The 20,808-nt window shown below is 41.1% G+C and overlaps 12 protein-coding genes across 12 annotated transcripts; 6 read left to right on the top strand and 6 right to left on the bottom strand.

Annotated features, from left to right (window-relative positions):
• Positions 1 to 154: 154 nt before the first annotated feature.
• On the bottom strand, positions 155 to 781 carry PAS_chr4_0304 (Hypothetical protein; the record flags this gene model as incomplete). Its single annotated transcript, XM_002493677.1, has 1 exon — positions 155 to 781. The coding sequence occupies one exon, from the start codon at positions 779 to 781 to the stop codon at positions 155 to 157; it is 627 nt and encodes a 208-aa protein (XP_002493722.1).
• A 156-nt stretch (positions 782 to 937) lies between these two features.
• On the top strand, positions 938 to 1,753 carry PAS_chr4_0303 (uncharacterized protein; the record flags this gene model as incomplete). The annotated part of the gene is made up of 1 exon (XM_002493676.1): positions 938 to 1,753. One exon carries the CDS (start codon positions 938 to 940, stop codon positions 1,751 to 1,753), a length of 816 nt encoding a protein of 271 aa, XP_002493721.1.
• Positions 1,754 to 1,859: 106 nt separating this feature from the next.
• Positions 1,860 to 6,242, bottom strand: PAS_chr4_0302 (RNA polymerase III subunit C160, part of core enzyme; the record flags this gene model as incomplete). The annotated part of the gene is made up of 1 exon (XM_002493675.1): positions 1,860 to 6,242. One exon carries the CDS (start codon positions 6,240 to 6,242, stop codon positions 1,860 to 1,862), a length of 4,383 nt encoding a protein of 1,460 aa, XP_002493720.1.
• Positions 6,243 to 6,386: 144 nt separating this feature from the next.
• PAS_chr4_0942 (uncharacterized protein) lies at positions 6,387 to 7,859 on the bottom strand (the record flags this gene model as incomplete). The annotated part of the gene is made up of 1 exon (XM_002493674.1): positions 6,387 to 7,859. One exon carries the CDS (start codon positions 7,857 to 7,859, stop codon positions 6,387 to 6,389), a length of 1,473 nt encoding a protein of 490 aa, XP_002493719.1.
• Positions 7,860 to 7,972: 113 nt separating this feature from the next.
• On the top strand, positions 7,973 to 8,866 carry PAS_chr4_0301 (Essential protein involved in nuclear export of Mss4p; the record flags this gene model as incomplete). The annotated part of the gene is made up of 1 exon (XM_002493673.1): positions 7,973 to 8,866. The coding sequence occupies one exon, from the start codon at positions 7,973 to 7,975 to the stop codon at positions 8,864 to 8,866; it is 894 nt and encodes a 297-aa protein (XP_002493718.1).
• A 43-nt stretch (positions 8,867 to 8,909) lies between these two features.
• Positions 8,910 to 10,181, bottom strand: PAS_chr4_0300 (One of six ATPases of the 19S regulatory particle of the 26S proteasome; the record flags this gene model as incomplete). Its single annotated transcript, XM_002493672.1, has 1 exon — positions 8,910 to 10,181. The coding sequence occupies one exon, from the start codon at positions 10,179 to 10,181 to the stop codon at positions 8,910 to 8,912; it is 1,272 nt and encodes a 423-aa protein (XP_002493717.1).
• Positions 10,182 to 10,476: 295 nt separating this feature from the next.
• On the bottom strand, positions 10,477 to 10,848 carry PAS_chr4_0299 (Hypothetical protein; the record flags this gene model as incomplete). Its single annotated transcript, XM_002493671.1, has 1 exon — positions 10,477 to 10,848. One exon carries the CDS (start codon positions 10,846 to 10,848, stop codon positions 10,477 to 10,479), a length of 372 nt encoding a protein of 123 aa, XP_002493716.1.
• A 119-nt stretch (positions 10,849 to 10,967) lies between these two features.
• Positions 10,968 to 12,131, top strand: PAS_chr4_0941 (uncharacterized protein; the record flags this gene model as incomplete). The annotated part of the gene is made up of 1 exon (XM_002493670.1): positions 10,968 to 12,131. One exon carries the CDS (start codon positions 10,968 to 10,970, stop codon positions 12,129 to 12,131), a length of 1,164 nt encoding a protein of 387 aa, XP_002493715.1.
• Positions 12,132 to 12,261: 130 nt separating this feature from the next.
• PAS_chr4_0298 (Component of the NuA4 histone acetyltransferase complex) lies at positions 12,262 to 15,417 on the top strand (the record flags this gene model as incomplete). The annotated part of the gene is made up of 1 exon (XM_002493669.1): positions 12,262 to 15,417. The coding sequence occupies one exon, from the start codon at positions 12,262 to 12,264 to the stop codon at positions 15,415 to 15,417; it is 3,156 nt and encodes a 1,051-aa protein (XP_002493714.1).
• Positions 15,418 to 15,477: 60 nt separating this feature from the next.
• PAS_chr4_0297 (Golgi-localized protein with homology to gamma-adaptin) lies at positions 15,478 to 17,196 on the bottom strand (the record flags this gene model as incomplete). Its single annotated transcript, XM_002493668.1, has 1 exon — positions 15,478 to 17,196. One exon carries the CDS (start codon positions 17,194 to 17,196, stop codon positions 15,478 to 15,480), a length of 1,719 nt encoding a protein of 572 aa, XP_002493713.1.
• A 133-nt stretch (positions 17,197 to 17,329) lies between these two features.
• Positions 17,330 to 17,707, top strand: PAS_chr4_0296 (Hypothetical protein; the record flags this gene model as incomplete). Its single annotated transcript, XM_002493667.1, has 1 exon — positions 17,330 to 17,707. One exon carries the CDS (start codon positions 17,330 to 17,332, stop codon positions 17,705 to 17,707), a length of 378 nt encoding a protein of 125 aa, XP_002493712.1.
• Positions 17,708 to 17,957: 250 nt separating this feature from the next.
• On the top strand, positions 17,958 to 20,801 carry PAS_chr4_0295 (Hypothetical protein; the record flags this gene model as incomplete). The annotated part of the gene is made up of 1 exon (XM_002493666.1): positions 17,958 to 20,801. One exon carries the CDS (start codon positions 17,958 to 17,960, stop codon positions 20,799 to 20,801), a length of 2,844 nt encoding a protein of 947 aa, XP_002493711.1.
• Between the last annotated feature and the right edge of the window lie 7 nt (positions 20,802 to 20,808).

Below are 20,808 nucleotides of genomic sequence, written 5' to 3'. Positions count from 1 at the left end.
ACTAATAGTACAGCATCACACCGTTATATATACACCCCAGGGCGCAAACCACGGTTCATTGATTTCAACAGATCAAAAAACCAGCCATCTCAATGGGATCGGATCAGGTACTAATTAAAATTACCCGAATAGGAAAAGTGTAAACACAACGACGTCATCTGATACTTCTGGATATGGGAGTTTCATACACGGTAGATGTGGACGGGACGGTTGTCTTCCTTTTTCTCCCTAGAGATGGTTTCCTAGAGACTTCAGGGGTAGTCACGTTTAATTGGACCACTGGATTCGAAATTTCAGACTCTGCATTGATAATGTGAGAGTTGGAATCATCAAAACTCACTGAAGGTTCGCTTATCGACAACCAAGGAACATTGATTTGCCCCAGAGAATCTTCTTTGAGAGAGGTGGGTTCGAATAACGATTTGTCTACCGTTTCAAGTATTGTTTCGTCCTCCAGATTCGAGTTCTTAGTATTAGAACCTTCTAATTCACCCAAAAAAAGACCAGTACCTAAATCATTCCAGTTTCTTTTTTTAGTTTTCTTTCCAAATCTCATGTTTATAGCTGCAGCTGATGCGTTACTTTGAAACTCGTTCAACAAGTCTTCTTCGTCCTGTTCTGTTTCCCAGCTTAACTGTTGCAGAGCGTTACCACTGTAGTAATAATTAGCGAAATTCAACGGAATGGTATCAAACGGAAGTTCATCATTCTGCAACTTATCTTGATACAGTACTTGTGAGGGTTTGCTATTGTGAATGTAGGCGTTGTATCTATCTCTCATGTGTGGTTGTCCTCTGATTTGGTTTGTGTGGGAAGAATCTTTGAAGAAAGTGATGATGACATAAGCATTATCACTCACTTCGCGACACCTACCCTGTCAGCCCAGAACCAGCCGAAGATTGCCTACTTCTCTCCACGCTTGAACTAACAAGGAAGCATGCAATTACAATACTTAGCCGTACTTTGCGCTCTACTGTTGAACGTGCAATCTAAAAACGTCGTTGACTTTAGTCGTTTTGGGGACGCCAAAATAAGCCCTGATGACACAGACCTTGAAAGTCGTGAACGAAAGAGGGTCATTGGTCTTCAAGACAACCTTCAAATTAAAACTCCAGGGGAAGGGGACTCTTTGATTGATATTCTCCGAAAAAGAGACGAACATGATGAAGAACAAGGGGTTCTCAAACATGACATTGTCATCCCTGCTAATACCGAGGCGTTTGGTGGCTCCGAAGATGTTGACTATACAGTAATTAAACCAAAGACTAGCCAGTTACTTGCCACTACTTTAACCCAGCTACCAGAGGTTTCCGTTTTTGCTTCATACATTCGTGATAATATTGATCTCACAAATGAGCTTGGCGCCGATTTGAAGTCTAACCAGATACTCATCTTTGCTCCGACTGATACTGCTATCAAAGAGTTATCTAAGAAGCCATGGGAATGGCCATCTGAGATCACCGAGACTAATAACCTAAAGGATGAAACTTCGACTGCAAATATCAACAACTTTGTTGAGTCGCATGTTGTTGTCACTTCTGATAAAGGATTAAATCTTGAAGAGGGTGCCAACATTGGGACCGCCGTATTGACCACGTTGAATGGTCAAACCATAAATTTATTCAACTCTGACAGAACTTTCTACATAAGTGTAGATGACCAGCCTAAGTTTCCTTTGAGACAGATTGAAGTTGTTTCTAACGGAGCTGTACTGATCATCGACCGTGCGTTGGACTGGCCAGAGAGGCACTAAAAGCCTATTGTTTTTATGTTATTTCTATGTACTTTTGTTTTTCCAGTTGCAGGTTCACTATTTAGGTTAAGTTTAGGTTAAGGTCAAAATTTATGATTCAGTAGGTTTAGGCCACAGAAATGGATTTACCCTCTGATAAATCGTCAAATAATGTCGGTTTCGCAACTAACTGCCCTCTTTGTGTTTCTGTCTTTTTGACAAGTTGGAAAGCTCCTGTCCCGATAGTCATTGTCTGTCCCAAGATAACACACTCAGAAACCCCTTCAACCAAATCTTTCTTCATATAGAAAGCTGCATCGAACAGATGGTCGGTAGTCTTCTCAAAGGAAGCCAGCTGCAAGACTGAATCTCTCATCTTGGCTAAACCAAATCTTGTAATTCCCAAAACCTCTCCTTTGTAGGACATAACATCTCCCAACAATTGAATATGACGAGGATCAACTGACATACCATGCTTTGACATCGTGTAGTCAATTTCGTTAATGATACACGATCGAGCAGCCTCAATACCCAAGGTCTCGTAAACTTCTAGCACATGGTTTGTCTTAGTTTTACAACCAACAACACCATCGGTTGCAATAACCTCTTTCAGTCCATAACCTTCGACAAGCAGTTCCTTCTTGCCATCATCACGAATGTTAATAACAGCTCTTGATATGTCGGGTAGTCCTTTAACGACTACCTTAGTCAGCACACGCTTTAAGTGTTGCATTCTAAAGAATAATTCATTCGCCATAGTAGAACTTGTGTCGATCCCCTTAGCAGCTGCAGTCTTTGAAATGGAGTCCAGTAAAGCATCACTGACACAGACACTAATCTTGTTTCTGCCTGTAATAATTACATCCTCCAGAGCTAGCTTCAGTTTGGGAGCCTTCACGATGGCTAGTCTAATTTCATCGATGTTAAGTTCAAGCTGTAGTCTTTCAATTGTTTCCAGATCGACCTTGACTTGCAAATATGCCTGGTTTTCTTTGTAAACATCCTGAATGTAGTAAACCACATCCTGTAGTATAGTCTTCTCAATTCTTCCCTTGACAACTCTGGCAGCCCTCTCGTCATCTTCATTCACCAGTACAGCGTTAATAATAGGGGTTGAGATGGTCTTGGAGGCATTGATGATCTCCTTGATACGAGGCACACCAAGCGTAACGTTCATAGAGGCGACACCAGCAAAGTGGAATGTTTTCAATGTCATCTGGGTTCCTGGCTCACCAATGGATTGAGCACCAATAGCACCCACAGCAGTACCCGGTTCTACCTTAGCTCTGTTGTACTTGGTAGCAGATAGTTCTAAAAACTTTGTCACAGCAGCCTCAGTAATTCTATAAAGTTGATTAATCAAGATACTAACTGAGTGATCGGGACTTTCATCAACGAAAGATTCTGGTTCTTGCAGTAAACCAGGAAACCCTTTACTTTCTCTTAAAGCTGCGAGTTGTTTGGTTTTCTGGAACAGGAAATCCTTTAGTGTATCATAAAATGTTCTCTCGGCATCAAACTGGTCAATATACTCAATGTTGTCAGCATCTTCAGGGTTCACAATGTTACCAAGGTTATCAAGTCTGACCAAACGATCCTTCAATGGATCCAAAAATGAATCAGCAATTTTCATTATTTCGTAAGGAAGCAAGGGTTTGTCCTCATTATTGAAGGTGATATTGTAAGCATGATCCCAAGTTCGTTTGAAATTGACAGGTTTAGCATCACCCTCCATATCCAACGGATCCAATCCATCACCTCCGTAGGTAAACTGCACAACACCGCTACTGGAGTTTCTAACAGTGTGGTCATATTGGGCACTCAAGTCTTCCAAAGATTTCATCAAACGACGAGACATATAACCTGTTTCGGCGGTTTTCACTGCTGTATCCACCAAACCTTCTCTACCAGAAATGGCATGGAAAAGAAATTCTGGAGGGTTTAATCCGGAATAGAAAGAATTTCTGACAAAACCTTTAGATTGGGGTGTCTTGGAATTCTTCAAGAAATGAGGCAAGGAACGATCTTGGAAGCCATCAGGGACTCGATTTCCCGAAATGATCTGTTGACCAACAACAGCCACCATCTGGGAAACGTTTAATGTAGAACCTTTAGACCCACAAGTAGCCATGATAAGTGGGGCATTACTTGAAGGAAGCTCTTTAATACAAACTCCTCCTACTTCTTCCCTGACCTTGGAAAGTAAACCTCCAATCTTGGCTTCCAAAGTTTGCTCTTCATTACAGCCAGGCTGGGTTTCCAATTTTCCGTGGTTGAAAAGCTTAATTAGCTCATCGCACTTTTTGTATGCTTCTTCTACCATGCATTCTTTCTCTCTGCTTAGCTCATCTCCAGGAGTGACGTCGTTTATACCGATTGAAAATCCTCTGTTACCAAGGTATCGTGCACAAAGTTTTGCCATTCTGTTCATAGCATTGGCAGCTTCATGAGGTCCATAATCTCTCAGAATGGTGTAAAAAACGGAATGCTTCTTACCATCACCTAGTAAAGATTTATCCATTACCCCAGATAAAATTTTGGATCCTCTAACTATGACAAACCCATCATTAGGTGACATTTCACTAGGCTGGCCAGCAGGAGGCGGGATAAATGTCTTACACTTGGCATCGAGATTTATGTTGACATTTGACTTGGCATTTGGCTTAATTAACAAGCTGAACACTTGTTTTCCGGTCCACAAATATGCAGGTTTGAAAATGGAAGGTGGAGGGAGATCAAAATGTTCTATGCCATCAGACATGGATGCCAAAATTTGTACCAGCGAAGCTCTGTCGAAAAAAGTATCTTTATGAGATATCAAGTATGATCCAGTAATGAAATCTTGAGTAGCTGCAATGATAGGTTCACCTGATTTGGGAGTCAATAAGTTATTTTTTACACCCATGAGATTCATGGCCTCAGATCGGGCTTCTTCTGTTTGTGGAACATGTAAATTCATTTCATCACCATCAAAATCGGCATTGTATGGGGTACATACACACTCATTTAGTCTAAACGTTCTCCAAGGACGAATTTTTGCAAAATGAGAAAGAATGGAAAGTCTATGCAAAGAAGGCTGCCTATTGAAAAGGACAACGTCGCCATCCTCAAGATGTCTTTCCACGATGTCTCCAATTTGAAGCGTATTGGCAAGTTTCTGTCTATTTCCAAATCTCAAATTCCTTCTGTTCTGCTCATCTCTCTTTAGAAGGTAGTTGGCACCAGGGTGAACATCAGGACCATTCAAGACCAACTGCTGAAGTTTATGTTTATTATAACGTGTAACTTTCTCAGGGTACGTCAAAACTTTAGCAACTCTATCTGGAACAGCAACTTCATCAATCCTTAAGTTTGGGTCTGGAGATATAACGGTTCTTCCGGAAAAGTCAACACGCTTACCAGATAAGTTACCCCTAAATCTTCCCTGTTTGCCTTTCAACCTTTGACAAAAGCCTCTAATTGGTTTACTACTCTTGGATCCGGCAGATCCAGCTGCAGATGGTAACATCGACATGTTACCGGCATCAGAATTGATATACATTGCAACCGATAGCTGTAGATAATCCCATTGTTCTATCAGATTGTTTATAGATATACCCTTCTCGATACCAGCACGGATTAAACTTGATATCCAGACAATTTCGGTCAGCTTGACAGTTAAATCGTCTTCGTTGGACGTGTTTGAATCTGACATCAGAACAGATGGTCTGATACAAACAGGAGGAGCGGGCACATACCTCCATAGGTACATTTCAGGCCTGCCACCTCTTGTGGTATCAATACCTAATAATTCACAGTCAGAGGGATCAACTTGCTTAAAAAGATTAAGTACTTTTAACGGGTTCAAATCATCATAAGCTCGTTTCAAGAATTTTTCAAGATCTGGATTATTAATTAGCAAATTATCGAAATCTTCATACCATTCTACTTTCTCTTGAGAGGGTTTCTTACCAATCCAACGGAACGTGTCATGGATGACTTTCAAAGAAGCAGGGCCAGCACCCGCTGAAGCCTTTTTAACAACACCGTTCAAGGCTCCACATTTGAGACATCTTCTCTGCTTCTTAGCTTGTTCTAAAATTCTCTTGATAATCTTCATTCTTCTTAGATTATCATTATTGGGAGATCTCAAGTCCTCCAAAGCTTTTCTCTTGGTTTTCTCATCTAATAGAACACTTGCACATGATTTACAAATCGTCTGAAGAACCTGGATCACAGCTTTGAAGTAACCAACATGGAACACTGGTAATGCTAATTTTATATGACCAAAATGTCCATGACAGGTAGCCAGATTCCCATGACAGGTAGCACACTCACCTGATTTGGAGGAGACACCCATTCTAGTGTCCAAGGCACCATCTTTCGCTGGAGCTCTTCCTTTCTCTAGATTGAAAAGATTTCTTGTATTGACCTCTACTTCAGACTGCGCAATAATCTGATCAGAACTCAGGGCATTGAACTCAAGTCCCTTTATTCTTTTAGGAGCAACATCAACCACCACTTCTTTCATCTTTGCAGCGTGATGAGCTCTACTTGTTGCAGAAATACGTTGAGATAGATCAGGTAGGAGCCGGAAAAAAAAAGTTTTGAGATAGTGAGGGTGGATTTCTGAGATCATATTATTGCCAAAAATGGATTTAGTATACAATATAGCTTACTCTAAGTAATGAATCTTTCCTGATAAACCAGCAATAGCCACTTTACTGGTTTCCTGAGGATGTATATCGATACAACTCAGTGGCTTTGAATCTAACTTTAGCTTGGTCACCAACCTGGAAGTTTTCCAATCCCAAAAATATGCATTACCATAGGTGTCACCACTGCCTAATATTTTCCCATCAGGGGAGAATGCTAGTCCAATACTGTAGCCTGCAGTATTGTGTCCTTTGAACAACTTCTTGTTATTTCTCTTGTATCTATTTGTGGCGCCAAATACCACTATTGTATTGTTCATTGATTGAGCAGCAACGAACTTACCAGCTGGGTGTAATGCTATTTGAGGCATGGAATGCTGATGAGGGTCTGATATGAATCGTATGGGAGCATTAATCTGGAAATCCCAAACTAGAACGGTTTTATCGTCTGAAGATGTCATAAAGTTACGATTTTCGTTGACAAAAGTTATGCTGTTGATCCCGCCAAGATGATGATCATAAGTTTGAATGATCTCATTTGAACGTAAATCATAATGTTGAATCTTTCTATCCGTAAGCCCAATTAGTAATTCGTTTTGTTTATCTGAGTTGGGATTCAGTTTGATAACATTTGGGAACGAGGCTAGTTTTATTTTATTCGAACATTTACCTGTTTCTGTGTCCCATAGTTTAACTGTCTTATCATAAGAACAGCTTACAAATTGTGTACCATTGTTATTGAAACTAATATCCTTTACAGGCTTAGTGTGTCCATAATAGCCTTGTAAAAGACTTCGATTATGATAGACATCCCACAGTAGTACTGAACTATCGTTACCTCCAGATAGTAACAAATGTCCAGAATTTGGGAAAAACTGCAGTTTATTAGTACCTCTTTTATGACCTTCCCATTGAAATATCCGCTTCTTTGGTACAAAACATTCCCTGGTTCCTGGCTCATTCGTGAGGTCAACTCCAACGCCCCTTGGAATGTGCATGAATGGTTCTTTGGAGTATATCACGGAAGACTCGTCTTCCAAAGGTTTAGCAGTCAATTGAACAGTCTTTTCATAGTCAGGTTTAGAATTAATCTCTTCTGGCTCAGAATATGAATAAGGCTCAGATTCGTCAGAGCTGGAACCCCAGGATCCTTTATACCGATTGGGCCCCTCAACCATAGCGATGTCACCTTTGGAGGTAGACTTTTGTTTCTTACTCTTTGCCCGATTCGAACCGTTTAATTGGCTGTTAAAAGATCTCTTCTGCAATTTAAAAGTCACAGCATCAACAGCCTCTCTCTGGAAAGGGTTGAATTTCCTGTTCGTTTCTTCTGGCACTTCGTACAACGGTTTTACGGTGCTGACAGTGAAAGCAGTGGACGGTTCATCCAACTCGGTAAGCACATCCGTTATAACATCTTTTGGGATGATAACTTCCGTTTTGGATTCTTCGGGTCCATCATGGCTGTCTTCCGAAGAGTACCCTATATCCATGGGAAGATTATGTTAAAGGTAATTAGACCAAAAATATTAGGAGATGATGAGATAGCGAAGCCCAAATAAAAGAAAAAAAAATCTAGCTGAAAACCGTACGAGAACAACTACCCATGAGCAAAAAAAGAGTACAAGAAGACTCAGATTCGGATATAGATCTCAGCTCCACTGACGAAGAATTGGAGCAACCTCAGCTTCAAACCAATGACGAAGAACCAGAAATTGTGGACGTGGATTTTGATTTTTTTGACTTTAACCCCGAGATAGACTTTCATTCAGTCAAAAACTTCATAAGACAGCTGTTTGGCGATGATAACGTGGATATCGAATTGTCAGCACTAACAGACCTTCTTTTAGAAGAAGGTCATGTTGGAACTACTGTCAAAACGGATGGAAAGGGCGGTGACCCATTCTCCATACTATCAGTTTTGAACCTCACTAAGAACTTGAAACAAACAGCGGTCTCCAAGTTAGTGGATTATATATTAGCAAAGACAAGCAAGAGTACTGAATTCAATATCATGTTGAGACAGTTACTGAAACAAAATTCCAAGTACAAGACCGGCCTCATTTTCAGTGAAAGACTGATCAATATGCCTGTGGAAACTGTCCCTCCCATGTACAAGATGTTGCTAGAAGAAATGGAGAAGTCTGAAGACTCTCACGAAGAGTATGAGCTCGATTATTTTATTGTCGTATCTAAGGTCTATCAACTGGTAGCTTCTGAAGCTGACAAATTGTTGGACGATTCTAATAAACGTAAGAAGACCAAGACAGCAGACAGTTCCAAGAAAGAGATGGATTATTTCCATTATGAGGACACTGTCTTGGAGAAGAACTCAACCAATTACGGATACTTTAACTATAACCGTAAAGTTCAAGAGTCCGACGCTCGTAGAGTGTTCACTGACTACGGTATTGAACCAAAAATGTCATTGATTCTACTTACTAAAGCTCAACTCTCTAAAGCTATCGTGGAAATGGAACAACAATTCCCCCCATTCTAAAAAGAGTTAATTCGGTTTTTTTTGTATTATATGTTATTGATATCTAAGCGTAGAAAGAAACTGACTTCGACTTACGAGCCTGGACTTCACCAATAGCATCCACAAAGTCCTCATGTTTGATAACATTCTGTGCATTTCGCAAGGCAATCATACCGGCCTCCACAGTAACGGCCTTAAGTTGTGCACCGTTGAATTCGTCCGTAGATCTTGCTAATTCTTCCCAGTTAATATTGTCATCACAAGTCATCTTACGAGAATGTATTTGTAAAATTTGAGCTCGGGATTCTTCTGTAGGCAGGGGGAATTCAATCTTTCTGTCCAATCGTCCGGAACGTAAAAGAGCAGGATCCAAGACGTCCACCCTATTAGTTGCTGCAAGCACTTTTACACGGTCATCTGACCCGAAACCGTCAAGTTGATTTAGCAATTCCAACATTGTACGTTGAACTTCTCTGTCACCGCTCTTATCAGAGTCAAATCTCTTTGTTCCGATGGCGTCCAATTCGTCAATGAAAATAATAGTTGGAGCCTTCTCTTTGGCCAGAGCAAAAGCGTCCCGCACAAGCTTAGCACCATCTCCGATAAACATCTGCACCAACTGGGGTGCTGCTAATTTCAAGAATGTGGCATTTGATTGAGCAGCACATGCACGAGCCAGTAGGGTCTTACCTGTTCCTGGAGGACCATACATTAAAGCACCTTTAGGGGGTTTAATTCCTAGACTCTTGAATTTGTCAGCTTGTTGCATTGGAAGAACAACAGCTTCAATGAGTTCTTCCACCTGTTTATCCAAACCACCAATGTCTCCATATGTTTCTGTAGGTTTTTCGTCAACTTCCATGGCTTTTACTCTCGAGTCGTACTCGGCAGGCAATGTATCCAAAATCAAATATGTATCTTTATTCACACCAATTAAGTCACCTGGCTTTAAATTTTCAGGATCTACCAGGCCGATTATGGGTAGGAACGCAGTTTGTCTCGTGGAAGTTTTAACCACAGCTGATTTACCAACACGAGTAGAATCCAAGTCAACGTTGGCACCTTCCTTGGAAGCGTCTTGTTCAGCTTCAAGGTCCAAAAGTTCAACAACATTTCCCACCAGATAAGGCAATTGCTTGTTATTTTTTATCTTTTCCCTATTATCTTTGACTTTATCTGTCATGACCTGCTTCTCATGGTTAAGTCTCAATAGCTCCGATCTGAAAAGCTTTATCTCATTATCTAGTAGTTTAGCACGGTTTATAATGTCATTGGTAGACGAGTTGAGAATCTCCTGATCTATCTGGGGCTCTGCGGCCTCTTCCTGTGTGGACATGATGGTTATTTACTGGAATGGAAAGGAGGTAGATAGAGTGAGTGAGATCCAGCTCGAGAGCTGGAGTTCTTGCCACTCTTGAGATATATTACGCAGTACACGTCGTTTAGTAAGTCCAAGACATCAAGATGGAAGGTTTGAATGACATGAGGAGGCAACGCCTAGAGCAAAATTAGCCTGATTTCAACTAAGTTAAAGACAGACTGATCAATGGCAATGATGAGAGAGTATATACATCAATCAGTTGTAAAATACGCATTCAATTTCGATAAGTAATGCTTCTATAGTTACCAGTCTATTTCTTTGCTTCAGCGTTTGCGAGTTCTTGTCTCAATCTTTTGGTGAAATCATCTTCGTTATCGTCATCATTCCAGCTCTCATCCCAAAGATGCTCTTGTTTTTCAGCTGTGATGGTCTTGTCATTTGGCCAATCTATTTCAGTCGTTAGTTGATCCACTTCTCGATCTGACACTGCTGATAACTTACCTTGAACGGGGAAATCTTCAAACTCGTCATCCTCTTCCAAAGCTTTGAAGTTGGTTTGTTTTGTCTCTGCTTTGTTCTCTGTAGACATTTTGAATTTGGTTGTTAATAAGACAGAATAAATCAAGGGAGAGAGCTTCAAGTATTTCTTTGAGTTTCTGATAGTGTCCAGGTTTTCGCGCATTTCTCTTTTAGCCTTTGGGGTAATTGGGTGGTGCTCTCCCCTCTACTCGGCCTTTCCCCTATCTTCATCCATGTACTGCAGTTTACTTCGTTTCGTCTGATTTTTTAACGAGCTAACCAATGGCAGATCCACCTAGTAAAGATGGCAAAGAACCAGCAGTGACCGAACCTGTTTCCACTCAGCATTACAATCAAATATACGCAGCGTTTGCTCCACAATGTAATTCCTCCAGAATTGGTCAAACCAGGGCCCTGCTTCCAAAAACATCACCACTTGTAGCATCTGCTCTCAATGGATCATTTCCGCTTTTGCTATTAGTTGATCACATCCTTTCATTTGCGACTTGGACAAACAAGGATCCCTATTACAATTTTCTTTGTATCTCTGTTTTTATCACAATCGTGAAATACTGGGGGCTGGTTAGTTTTTATGGTTTACCTCTATTGCTTGCTATTATATTTTCTAGCACGGCTTGGTTTACACAGATGGTTTATCGTGACTCAAAAGAACCGCCAACTCTGGAAGAAATCGTGGACACTTTATCCAATATCAACACAAAGTTTGATGCTCTTTTTGAACCACTAACAAGAATGAAAAAGCTGAACAGCAGACAATTGTTTAAGTTATTTATTGGCGTGTTTGCACTATCACCAATGTACATCTTTGCAATGACGTCAATTCTATCCACCAAACAAGCTATCCTATCGTTAGGCGTGTTGTTACTTAGTTATCACTCCTCATGGAACATTGCTACGAGAAGGTTACTCTGGAGATCGCTGTATATTCGAAAGTTAATAGCTGTTACTACTGGACTGCCGGTCGGTCTACATGCACAATTATCAGCTGCTCAACTTGCCAGAGGTCTCAGTTCTGCAGAACACACAGCAGACATGTCATTGCAGGAGAAAATTGTTACATTCCAGGTTTTCGAAAACCAACGTCGATGGCTGGGTGTGGATTGGTCATCCTACCTCCTTCCTTTCGAAAGATCTGCATTTACCAATGAATTTCTTGAAGAGTGTCACGGTTTAACTCAATTTGAATTTCCTCCAATTCCAACGACAAGCTCTAGACCTGATGGTAAGGTACTAATAATGAAATGGTCTTGGGTTGACCCAGACTGGTTACTTGACCTCAGTTTTAACGACAACAAATCACCTGAAGGATGGGTCTTTTACAACAATAATTGGAAATCCCCGAGTTACACGGACTCCATGACCTGTTTTACCAGAACCCGAAAATGGTTACGTAAAGCCAAACTGACAGTTCAGGGAAGTATCTAATATAGTCACGATTACATAAGCATATCTAAACAAACGTTGTGTTTTTTTTTCTTAACAGTGCTATCGAGCGCAGAATTCCGGTCGATGTACCTTCCTCAACCTCAACCAAGGTGTTCCTAATCCCGCCAGAATGAGCAGTCTAGACTCAAATGTAACTGCATCATCCAAACACGATTCCCCTAAACGGCAACCAGAGGATGGATCTGGTACTAATGACGACCCTTTGCAGCGCATTCTCAATGAGAGGAAACGGAAGTTGGCAGAATTGTATTGTGTATCACGTCTTCCTCTGCTCCCAATCTCCCCTTCTCAGGTATCACAGATTGGGGAAAACCTGATGCGATTCTTGGAACGTAACGACTTGGAGCAGGGACGGCAATTTAACATTACAACACTAACAGGCGATAAGTCTCAAAAACAGCCTCCCGTCTCTAAGGAAGTCTCTACTGCAGACCAGTTGGAATCTCCCCACTGGCCCGTGAAGGAAGACGAAGAGACCACTAAGGATGAACCTCCACGCAAGAAACAGAAAACGGCCAGTACTTCAGCTGAGCCACAGAAAGCAACCCATAAGGAATCTAAGATGACCATGATGCACCAAGAAGTAACGGAATCAGAAGCACCTACTTTGTCCTCTTTGATTCGAAAGTATGCACAAGATGAAGTTCCCATACGACCGGACGATCCAACTGATAGAGATTTAAATTTTGAATTACTTGATCGAAATAAGACGATAATTCAAGCTCTCCCTGAAATATATCCTCACAAAATAGCTGATTCTGCATCGTTGACCGAGCTTTATTATCTAACACAGACATTTCCATTGGCAAAACTACTTCCTCGATCCCATAAATCTCTAACCACAGATGCCTACGAATCAGCGTTGTTAGAGGGCAAAATAGCAGTCCTTTATTCAAGAATAGAAGAGTTGAAAAGACAACGAAAATGGTCATTGAGGCAACCAAAAAGATTTATAGATCCCTTCACCAGAGAGTCACCCACTCATTGGGATCATCTTCTTGCTGAAATGAAGTGGCTTTCAGTAGATATCATGGAAGAAAGAAAATTTAAAGCCGCTTCTTGTGTACAGCTGGCCCAAGCGGTTTCGGATTATTGGACTTATGGAAAAATTGTCTGTATTCAAAGGAAACCCCTTATTTTTTTGACGGATGAAGAGATTAAGGAAAGAACAGTAACGAAGGTAATGAAGACCGAGGTAGATAATGAAAACGAACATGACCATGATGATAATGATATATTTAAGGATGCACAAGAGGAGCCTCGAGCCATGGATCAAGAGCAAAACCAGCCTTTTGAAGAAAATGCGACAATTGATGTAGCAAAGCTTTTGGAACGACCCAATCCAAAAGACGAAATCATTCCCCCCGCTCTTCCTACGTATTCCATGGGGGATTACAAGAGATTAAACCAGAATGCCGAACCTTTTAAGCTACACATTGGACTAGATGACTTTAAAAAAGAAGATTTGGTTCTTGTTGAAAAGCTCCCTTTGTCATTCATATTTGATGACAATCTTTCTGACTCCAAGAAGAAGCTAAGCGAATATGAGAAAGCTCCTATAGCCGCCATATCTACGTTGTTGGCTCCCCCAGAGGATGATGAATGGTACAAGATTGTTATTCGGCGTGATCCTGCAAGTGAACTCAGTGCATCGCTAGACTATCAGAAAGGTTTGTTTGGAGCTTCGAGTCAGCGACGGTACAATGTTCTCAAGCCCCCAAAACCACCCCCTATCAAGAACTTGGAGTTGAGGACACCCACCATTTGGCTTCCTCAAGATGACAAGCTCTTGATTCGGTATGTTGCTGAGTATGCTTTTAACTGGGATATTATTTCTGCTCATTTATCAGCAAGACCGGCTAGGGCTTATGTGGCAAACATAGAGAGAAGAACCCCTTGGCAATGTTTTGAAAGATATATTCAATTGAACGATAAGTTCCAGTTCACTGATATGAGAGGTCAGTATGCTCAATCAGCCCAAGCTTGGTTAGAGGCGGCACATAAGACCCAAAGCACCACTAAGAGAAGAATATCGCCTCTAGGAGTTGGTATTGAATCGATTCAGAGAGGTCACCGCAGATTAAGATGGGGATCAATGCTTGATGCAATGAGAAAATGTATGAGAAGAAGAGAAAATATCAATCGTTCGAGTCAAGTCGAAAGAAAGCATACCAGTGATGACAAGAGAACAAATGTTCCTACACCGGAAGAACTTTCAAGACTCAAGTATGATAGAGACAAGGCAATTCAAGAGGCTTATATGCACCAAAACTCTGGAACCTTCTCTTCCGCACGTCCACATACACAAAGCTCGGCTTTATCTCCCTCAAAAGGAAAAAATGCTCCCCTGCCAACTTCAGCACAGCAAACTGGCACTCATCCCTATACTAATGGAATTCCTCCAAAAGGAACCTTGCCTAAGACCACTACTCCAGCACCTGGCGTTCCTTCAACCCAGCCTGGTACTCCCAATACAAGACAACCCCAAGTATCATCTAGAGTAGCTACTTCTCAGAATACTACTCCTGTCACAAATAGAACTGGTACTCCTAATGGCAACAGGCCTGGACCCAACAACTCTTTTACCCAAGAGCAACTACAACATTTCTTGCAAGCACAAAGACACAGACAAATGATGCAAACTAGTGCCGGGACACCAGTAAACAAATCCAATGTACCTAATCGACCCGCCGGCATAACGAATACCAATGTCACCACACCAGCAAATGCTGTTTCTTCTTCGACTACGCCATCAAAGTCAGCTGCTACAGCCTCACAGCAGCAACCATCACCCTCAAGAGGAATTAACCTTACTCCTGCTCAAGTGAACGCCCTAATAAATCAAATACAAGCACAGAACCCCAACATGTCGAAGGATCAAGTAACTAAGTTTGCGGTTGCATATATTCAGAACTTACAGAATCAACGGGAGCGGTCTTCTAACGGCCACTCTACCCCTCAAGTGAGGACTGTGCCGACACCCACAAGAGCAACAGCTGGACCTCCTGTTTCAGCTTCCCCGGTAACATCGAATGCATCACCTACAACTCCTGCTAGCTTGACCAAGGAAAAGTTGGATGCTCTAGAAAACAGTCCCAACCTCACTCCCCAACAAAGACAACAGATCACTCTATTTAAAGCAATGCAGGCCAGAAATAAGATGAACCAAGTAGCCAACAGGGGACAGGAGTCAGCATCAGCGTCTTCAAACCTCTCAGCTTCCCCAAACACTGATACTAAACAAACTACTGATACAAATAAATAGGGTTAGATAATTAATCAATGTAATTATTCTTCTTTTACCTACAAATTGCAACCCTAACTGTTACTGCGATTGTGGAATGACGGCTACACCATCTTCAACGGCAGTTACTGCACTGACAGCATAATCAATTTTCCATTTTATCTTGACATCCTTAGCGGAAGAATCGCCGGATTTGGAAGTAATGGTAACATCCTGCCAAATGGCATCCTTAGTGTTAGAAGCCAAGAAGTTGGAAGATTGAGGCTTCAGTTGTAAGTCCCAAAGCTTAGGAACGGCCACCAGGAATTGGAATGATGTGACTGGCTGCACAGCCACATTAGAGTAAAAGAAGCGGAAGTGAAATGGGTTGACAGACTGCACTTCGTATTCAATCTTGATATGGTGGGACTCGTGCAACAAAAACCTCTTTTGAGATACAACTGAGTTGGTAGTAGATGGGAAATCCATACCGAATGGGTCTAAAGCGGCTGGGGCAGTGGTAGTTCCAGTGGATTTAGCGGCAGACCCAAAATTAAGCAGGTCATCAAGTGCAGAGTTCGACTGTTGTTGAGGGAGTGATGGTGACTGTGCTTCTTGAATTTGAGATTGAGGGCCTGGAGAACCCAAATGAATGGTTCCACTTCCAAGGTTCAATAAATCGTTGATAGAATTAGAGTTGTTCACAGAAGTAGATGCCTGCCTCTCGTTGAAAGTTAAATCACTCAAAAGATCTGCCACAGCATCTGACTCGTTTGTATTGGCATTAACTGGAGAAACTGACCCAGTATCATCATCATCAAAATCAATTAAGTTGATTCCACCACCAGACTTAACCTTAGAGGCATTAGATATATCGCCCTCTTTTAGGAAGTTGTATTTTTCCAGGAGGGAGTAGACTTGGTCGTTCAGGGACAACAATGTGTTGACTGCCTCTGGATCATCACTTTCTTCTTGTGCTAACTTTTGGATCGTAGATTGAGATGACTTGAGGGTTCCATACAATTCAGAAATTGTTTCATCGGTTGGATCAATCTTACCGACATTCGTAGCATTGTTCAACATGTCACCAAAAATATCTGCTTTTCTCTTTAACTTCTCGATATTCTCGGCAACCTCCTGTTTACTGACTTCAAATGATTTGTCTTCTTGGAATCCAGACATTACCTTCATAAGCTTGTTAGCCTCCTTCAAATCTTGAGGTCTACCGCGTCTAATAAGCTCCTGCAACTTGGCCGACTGCGCAAGTCTCTCTTCTTTCTGCAACTCTTCAATGGATTTCAGATGGTCGGAACGATTCAAAACAGCGGCGTCTTCCTTCTTGATCTCGGGAAATATATACCCTTTGAAACCCAACAATCTATGCATGTCTCTAATGAAGCCGAAATCCTCCTTATATCTAGAGGTCTTGCAAATCGTTTCGGTCCATTCTTCAATGGCCCCCAGGATCAAACGTTGGGTCCTAGTGTACCTTGGAGGGGGCCTATCAGGGAACTTCTTAACTAACTCATTGAGGAACTCTTTACGAGAAATTTGTAAATGAAAAGGATAACCACAATTCTTGACTAAGTTATCCAACAAAGACAATGAGAGCTCACTGACTTGCGGGTCTCTCGAGTTTACGAGTTTGACCACGGCAATGGCTGCCTGCCTAGGCAACGAACCCTGTTTTTCGTTGATCAGATCGCAAATCTCTAGATTCAAGGCAAGATTGGGTTCATCCAGCGTAGGCTTACAGGCTCGATGAATTCTTCGAAGAAGTTTCCCATTGACACCTGGAACCTGACTTAAAGACATCGACATGTTGAGGAAGGTTGTTTATCCGATAACTACTGTTGCGGAAGTTGTGTAAGAGATACAGTTGGCAAAATTTCGCGAAAGGGACGAAGTATGGGGAAAGCCAGTAGGAGGACAGACAGGCCTGTGTAGGAAGCGAATGAAAAGCTACAGGGGTTTATCTAATCCTCAACTCTTTATCATTAACTGTTCCAGAAACATGTCCGACAATGAGAGAGATGATCCTTTTCAGGTAAAGCAGCTAGCAGTACAGTTTGATTATGTGCTGTACAAAATAAAGGATAAAGTTGAGCAAATGGCAGAAACTACCCAAGCCTCTATTTTGAAGGATAAGGAACAACAGGATCTGGAAATAAGTAGGGTCAAGCAATCGATCAGCAGAGATGAGCTACTTTTGAAACAATGTGACGAGCTAGAATCTGAATTTGAAAAACTAGACCAGTTATCGGTGATTACAGGGGAGTTCAGGCATAGAATCAAGGAAGTTGAGAAGAAACTAAGGAGCAAAAAAAGGTGACCTTTCCCGACTACACAGAGTGTTTGTGTGCTACTTCAGGGACATTAAATACTCTTTCAATCCAGCTCTCCTCCCATTGATGTCCTCGTTGAGTTATCACTATCAACAAAGTAATTGCAACTGCCTCCGCTGCCACGGGAGAACAGCATAGCTAATGGCCTTCGCGAATTATTGATAGCTAAGTCCGTTGCGAGACGCGTTTTGGCTATTCCAGGTTTTTAATCCATTTGTAAACAGTGCCAGCTCTTCGATGTTTGGACACAACAGCTTCTTGGGGACCCCAAAGAACCCAAAAAAGTCCTCAAGTATGGACTTCACGCCCATAGGCATTAGTCGGGCTAGTAATAACGAAAATAATCCCACAAGTAACAGAACAATTCATTCAAAAGATCCCAATTTTCGAATATCACCGTTACACAACCATAATTTAAACGGATCCTCAATTAACTATGACGAACAGGACAATGACACGATATTAAGCGATGACTTCATGCCTTCTGCACCTCCACACAATATTCTCAGCGATATTAACACCAATATACCAATTGACAATCACAGTCTTTTTAGAGAAAATTTAGTACGCCAAACTGATGTCAATGTGCAAAAGCTAGAGACGGAGAACTTGAATTTGAAGCTTCAATTGACAACTCTGAAAAATTACTTGGATAGTACCCCGGAAGATCAACTGGCTACTTTGCAGGAAAACATCTCGTTAAAGGAAAAGTTGATGCGACTGAATGATTTGAACCAGCAACTTCAAAATGCCCCCGTACAGCATAGTAGTCCCAAGTTTGAACATGAGAACGCTACACTCAGAGCTGATATTGATCATCTTAACTCAAAACTTTTACAGATGAGCGATGCTAATGAAGATCTTGAGGCACAGTGTGAACGTTACAGGCTTCAGCTTGAGCATTTGCACTCATCTATCGACGAGGGGCAGAACAAAGAACAAGAAGCACAGCAGTGGTTAAAGGATGCAGAAGAGAAAGCTGAGGAACTCTATAAACAACTTGAAGAAAGCGAATCGGAGAGAAATAATGCTGAGAATCAAGTTGCATCCTATGCAAAAGAGCTTGAGGATCTGACCAAAATTAATGATACTCTTCAAAATGAGAACGAATCTCTTCGATCCCGCATTCAGGATATAAAAGAACCCCACATTGACCTCGAGGGCAGGCTTCACGAACTAACCACCAAATTGGCTGAAAAGAACAATGATATATCGGAGTATCAATCGCTGCTTGACGAACAGCGATCTAAGTATCAATCAGAGCTTGATGAACAACGCCGCAGTTATCAACTAAAGCTTCAAGAAAAAGACAGTGAACTACTAGAGAATCAAAGAGAAATCCATAGGCTGTCACAACAGCTACACGAAATGGAACGATTGAAATCAACAGATGTTGCACTTAATGAGAAGGTAGAAGAACTTGCTGCCGAAAATAAACTTTTGCGGAAAGACAAGGAACACCTTTTGAAAGATTTGAGACGGGTTGAAGATACATCAAGAACCCAACAGACCAATTTCACGGAAGTGAAGCGTCTAGAAAATGAGAGGGATGATCTTTTTGATAAGATAATAAAGTATCAAGAATATGTTCAAGATCTGGAGGACAAGTTAGAGCATGAACAATCGAAATCCAGTAAGTTGAAATTGGAGCTAGAGCATATCAATCAAGCCTATTCTTCCTTACAAAAGGAGAATTACTCAAGCGCCCACTCATCGGAAGCTGACTATAATGCGTTGAAGAAAAACTACGAAATGGAAAGGTCGTCTTTATTGAATGAGTTGGATTCACTTAAATTGGAGGTGTCATTGTTAAAAAATGAAATCCAAAAGACCAAAGAAAGGGACACATTTTCTACTCCCCTCTACATTGAAACTGAGTATAGAAAACTGTCTACTGACTACTCGAATTTGCAGCGCAAACTCCAAGAGTACGAAGACGCATACAATGAAAAGGCTACAGAGCTTTCAAGCGTTAAAGCTGATTTGAATATAAAGCTTCAACAAAAGGACACTAAGTTACAACAATTAGAGCAATATAGAGACCAGGACAGAATCGAATATGAGAGAGAAAAGTTATCTCTTCAACGAAAGAGAGATTCTTTGGAGTCTCAATACCGCATGAAATCATTGGAGGCAGACAATATAAGACGAGATTATGAAAGCAAGATTGCTTCCCTAAACCAAGACTTTCGTACCAATGATAATACACTACAATCCCTACTTGAGACTCAGGTGAAAGATTTGAAAGCTTCAAACGCATTGCTGACACGAAAGCTGGAAGAACAGATTCTTGAGTCAAATAAAATTAAAAACAGAAACACTGATGTGGAATCTGTAGCTGAAAGACTAGAAAAGCTATGTGTTTCAATGGAGGAGGATAAAAAGCAACTAACTGAAAAGAATCAATCGTTAAGCGATGAGGTGGACACTGTGAAAAAGCATTGTAGTCGTTTAGCTAATCGACTACAGGAACAACAAAAGAATGAAGTGCCAAAAGAGGACGTGGAGCTACTGAAGTCTAATCTTAAAATGAATGAAAAAATACTTCAAGAAAAAGAGCTTCAGTACAAACAAGAGAAAGAAAAGTTGCTAGAGCGGTATAGAGTTCTTTTTGGACAAAAACTCGATTTGGAATCAAGACTACAAGACCAAAACAATCAGCTCCCTATGTCTCCTATTAGTCCATCCAAAGAGAATCACACTCCAAAATGCAAGCTCAGGGACGATTCGAAGATAGCTAAAGACCTGACAATCACTGAAAAGAGATTACAGCTCTTCCAGTACAAATTACTGGAGAAAGAATCCAAGTTACAGGATCTGATAGTTACAAATAGAGTTGTTCAACTTTTGAACCAAGATCTGACAAGTTCTCTAAAGTTGCATATAAAGCAGATTGGCGATGGAACTGGACTTTATCCAGAATATTCTCTCAAAAGAAAGAAAATAACGTTCAGGACTCTTGCATTTACAGTATTGGCATCCATTCGACTGAAAAATCGATTAATAACATCTCAAGTACTAAAGTTGCGATTCAACAGTATCAAGAAAGAAATTCAGCAGGAAGAACTGGATTTGGTGTAAATATTAC

The sequence above is a fragment of the Komagataella phaffii genome, chromosome 4, assembly GCF_000027005.1.
Source record: "Komagataella phaffii GS115 chromosome 4, complete sequence".
Lineage (NCBI taxonomy): Eukaryota > Fungi > Ascomycota > Pichiomycetes > Pichiales > Pichiaceae > Komagataella > Komagataella phaffii.
The sequence above is the reverse complement of the archived record's forward strand: the minus strand, read 5'-3'. Positions and strand labels throughout refer to the sequence as shown.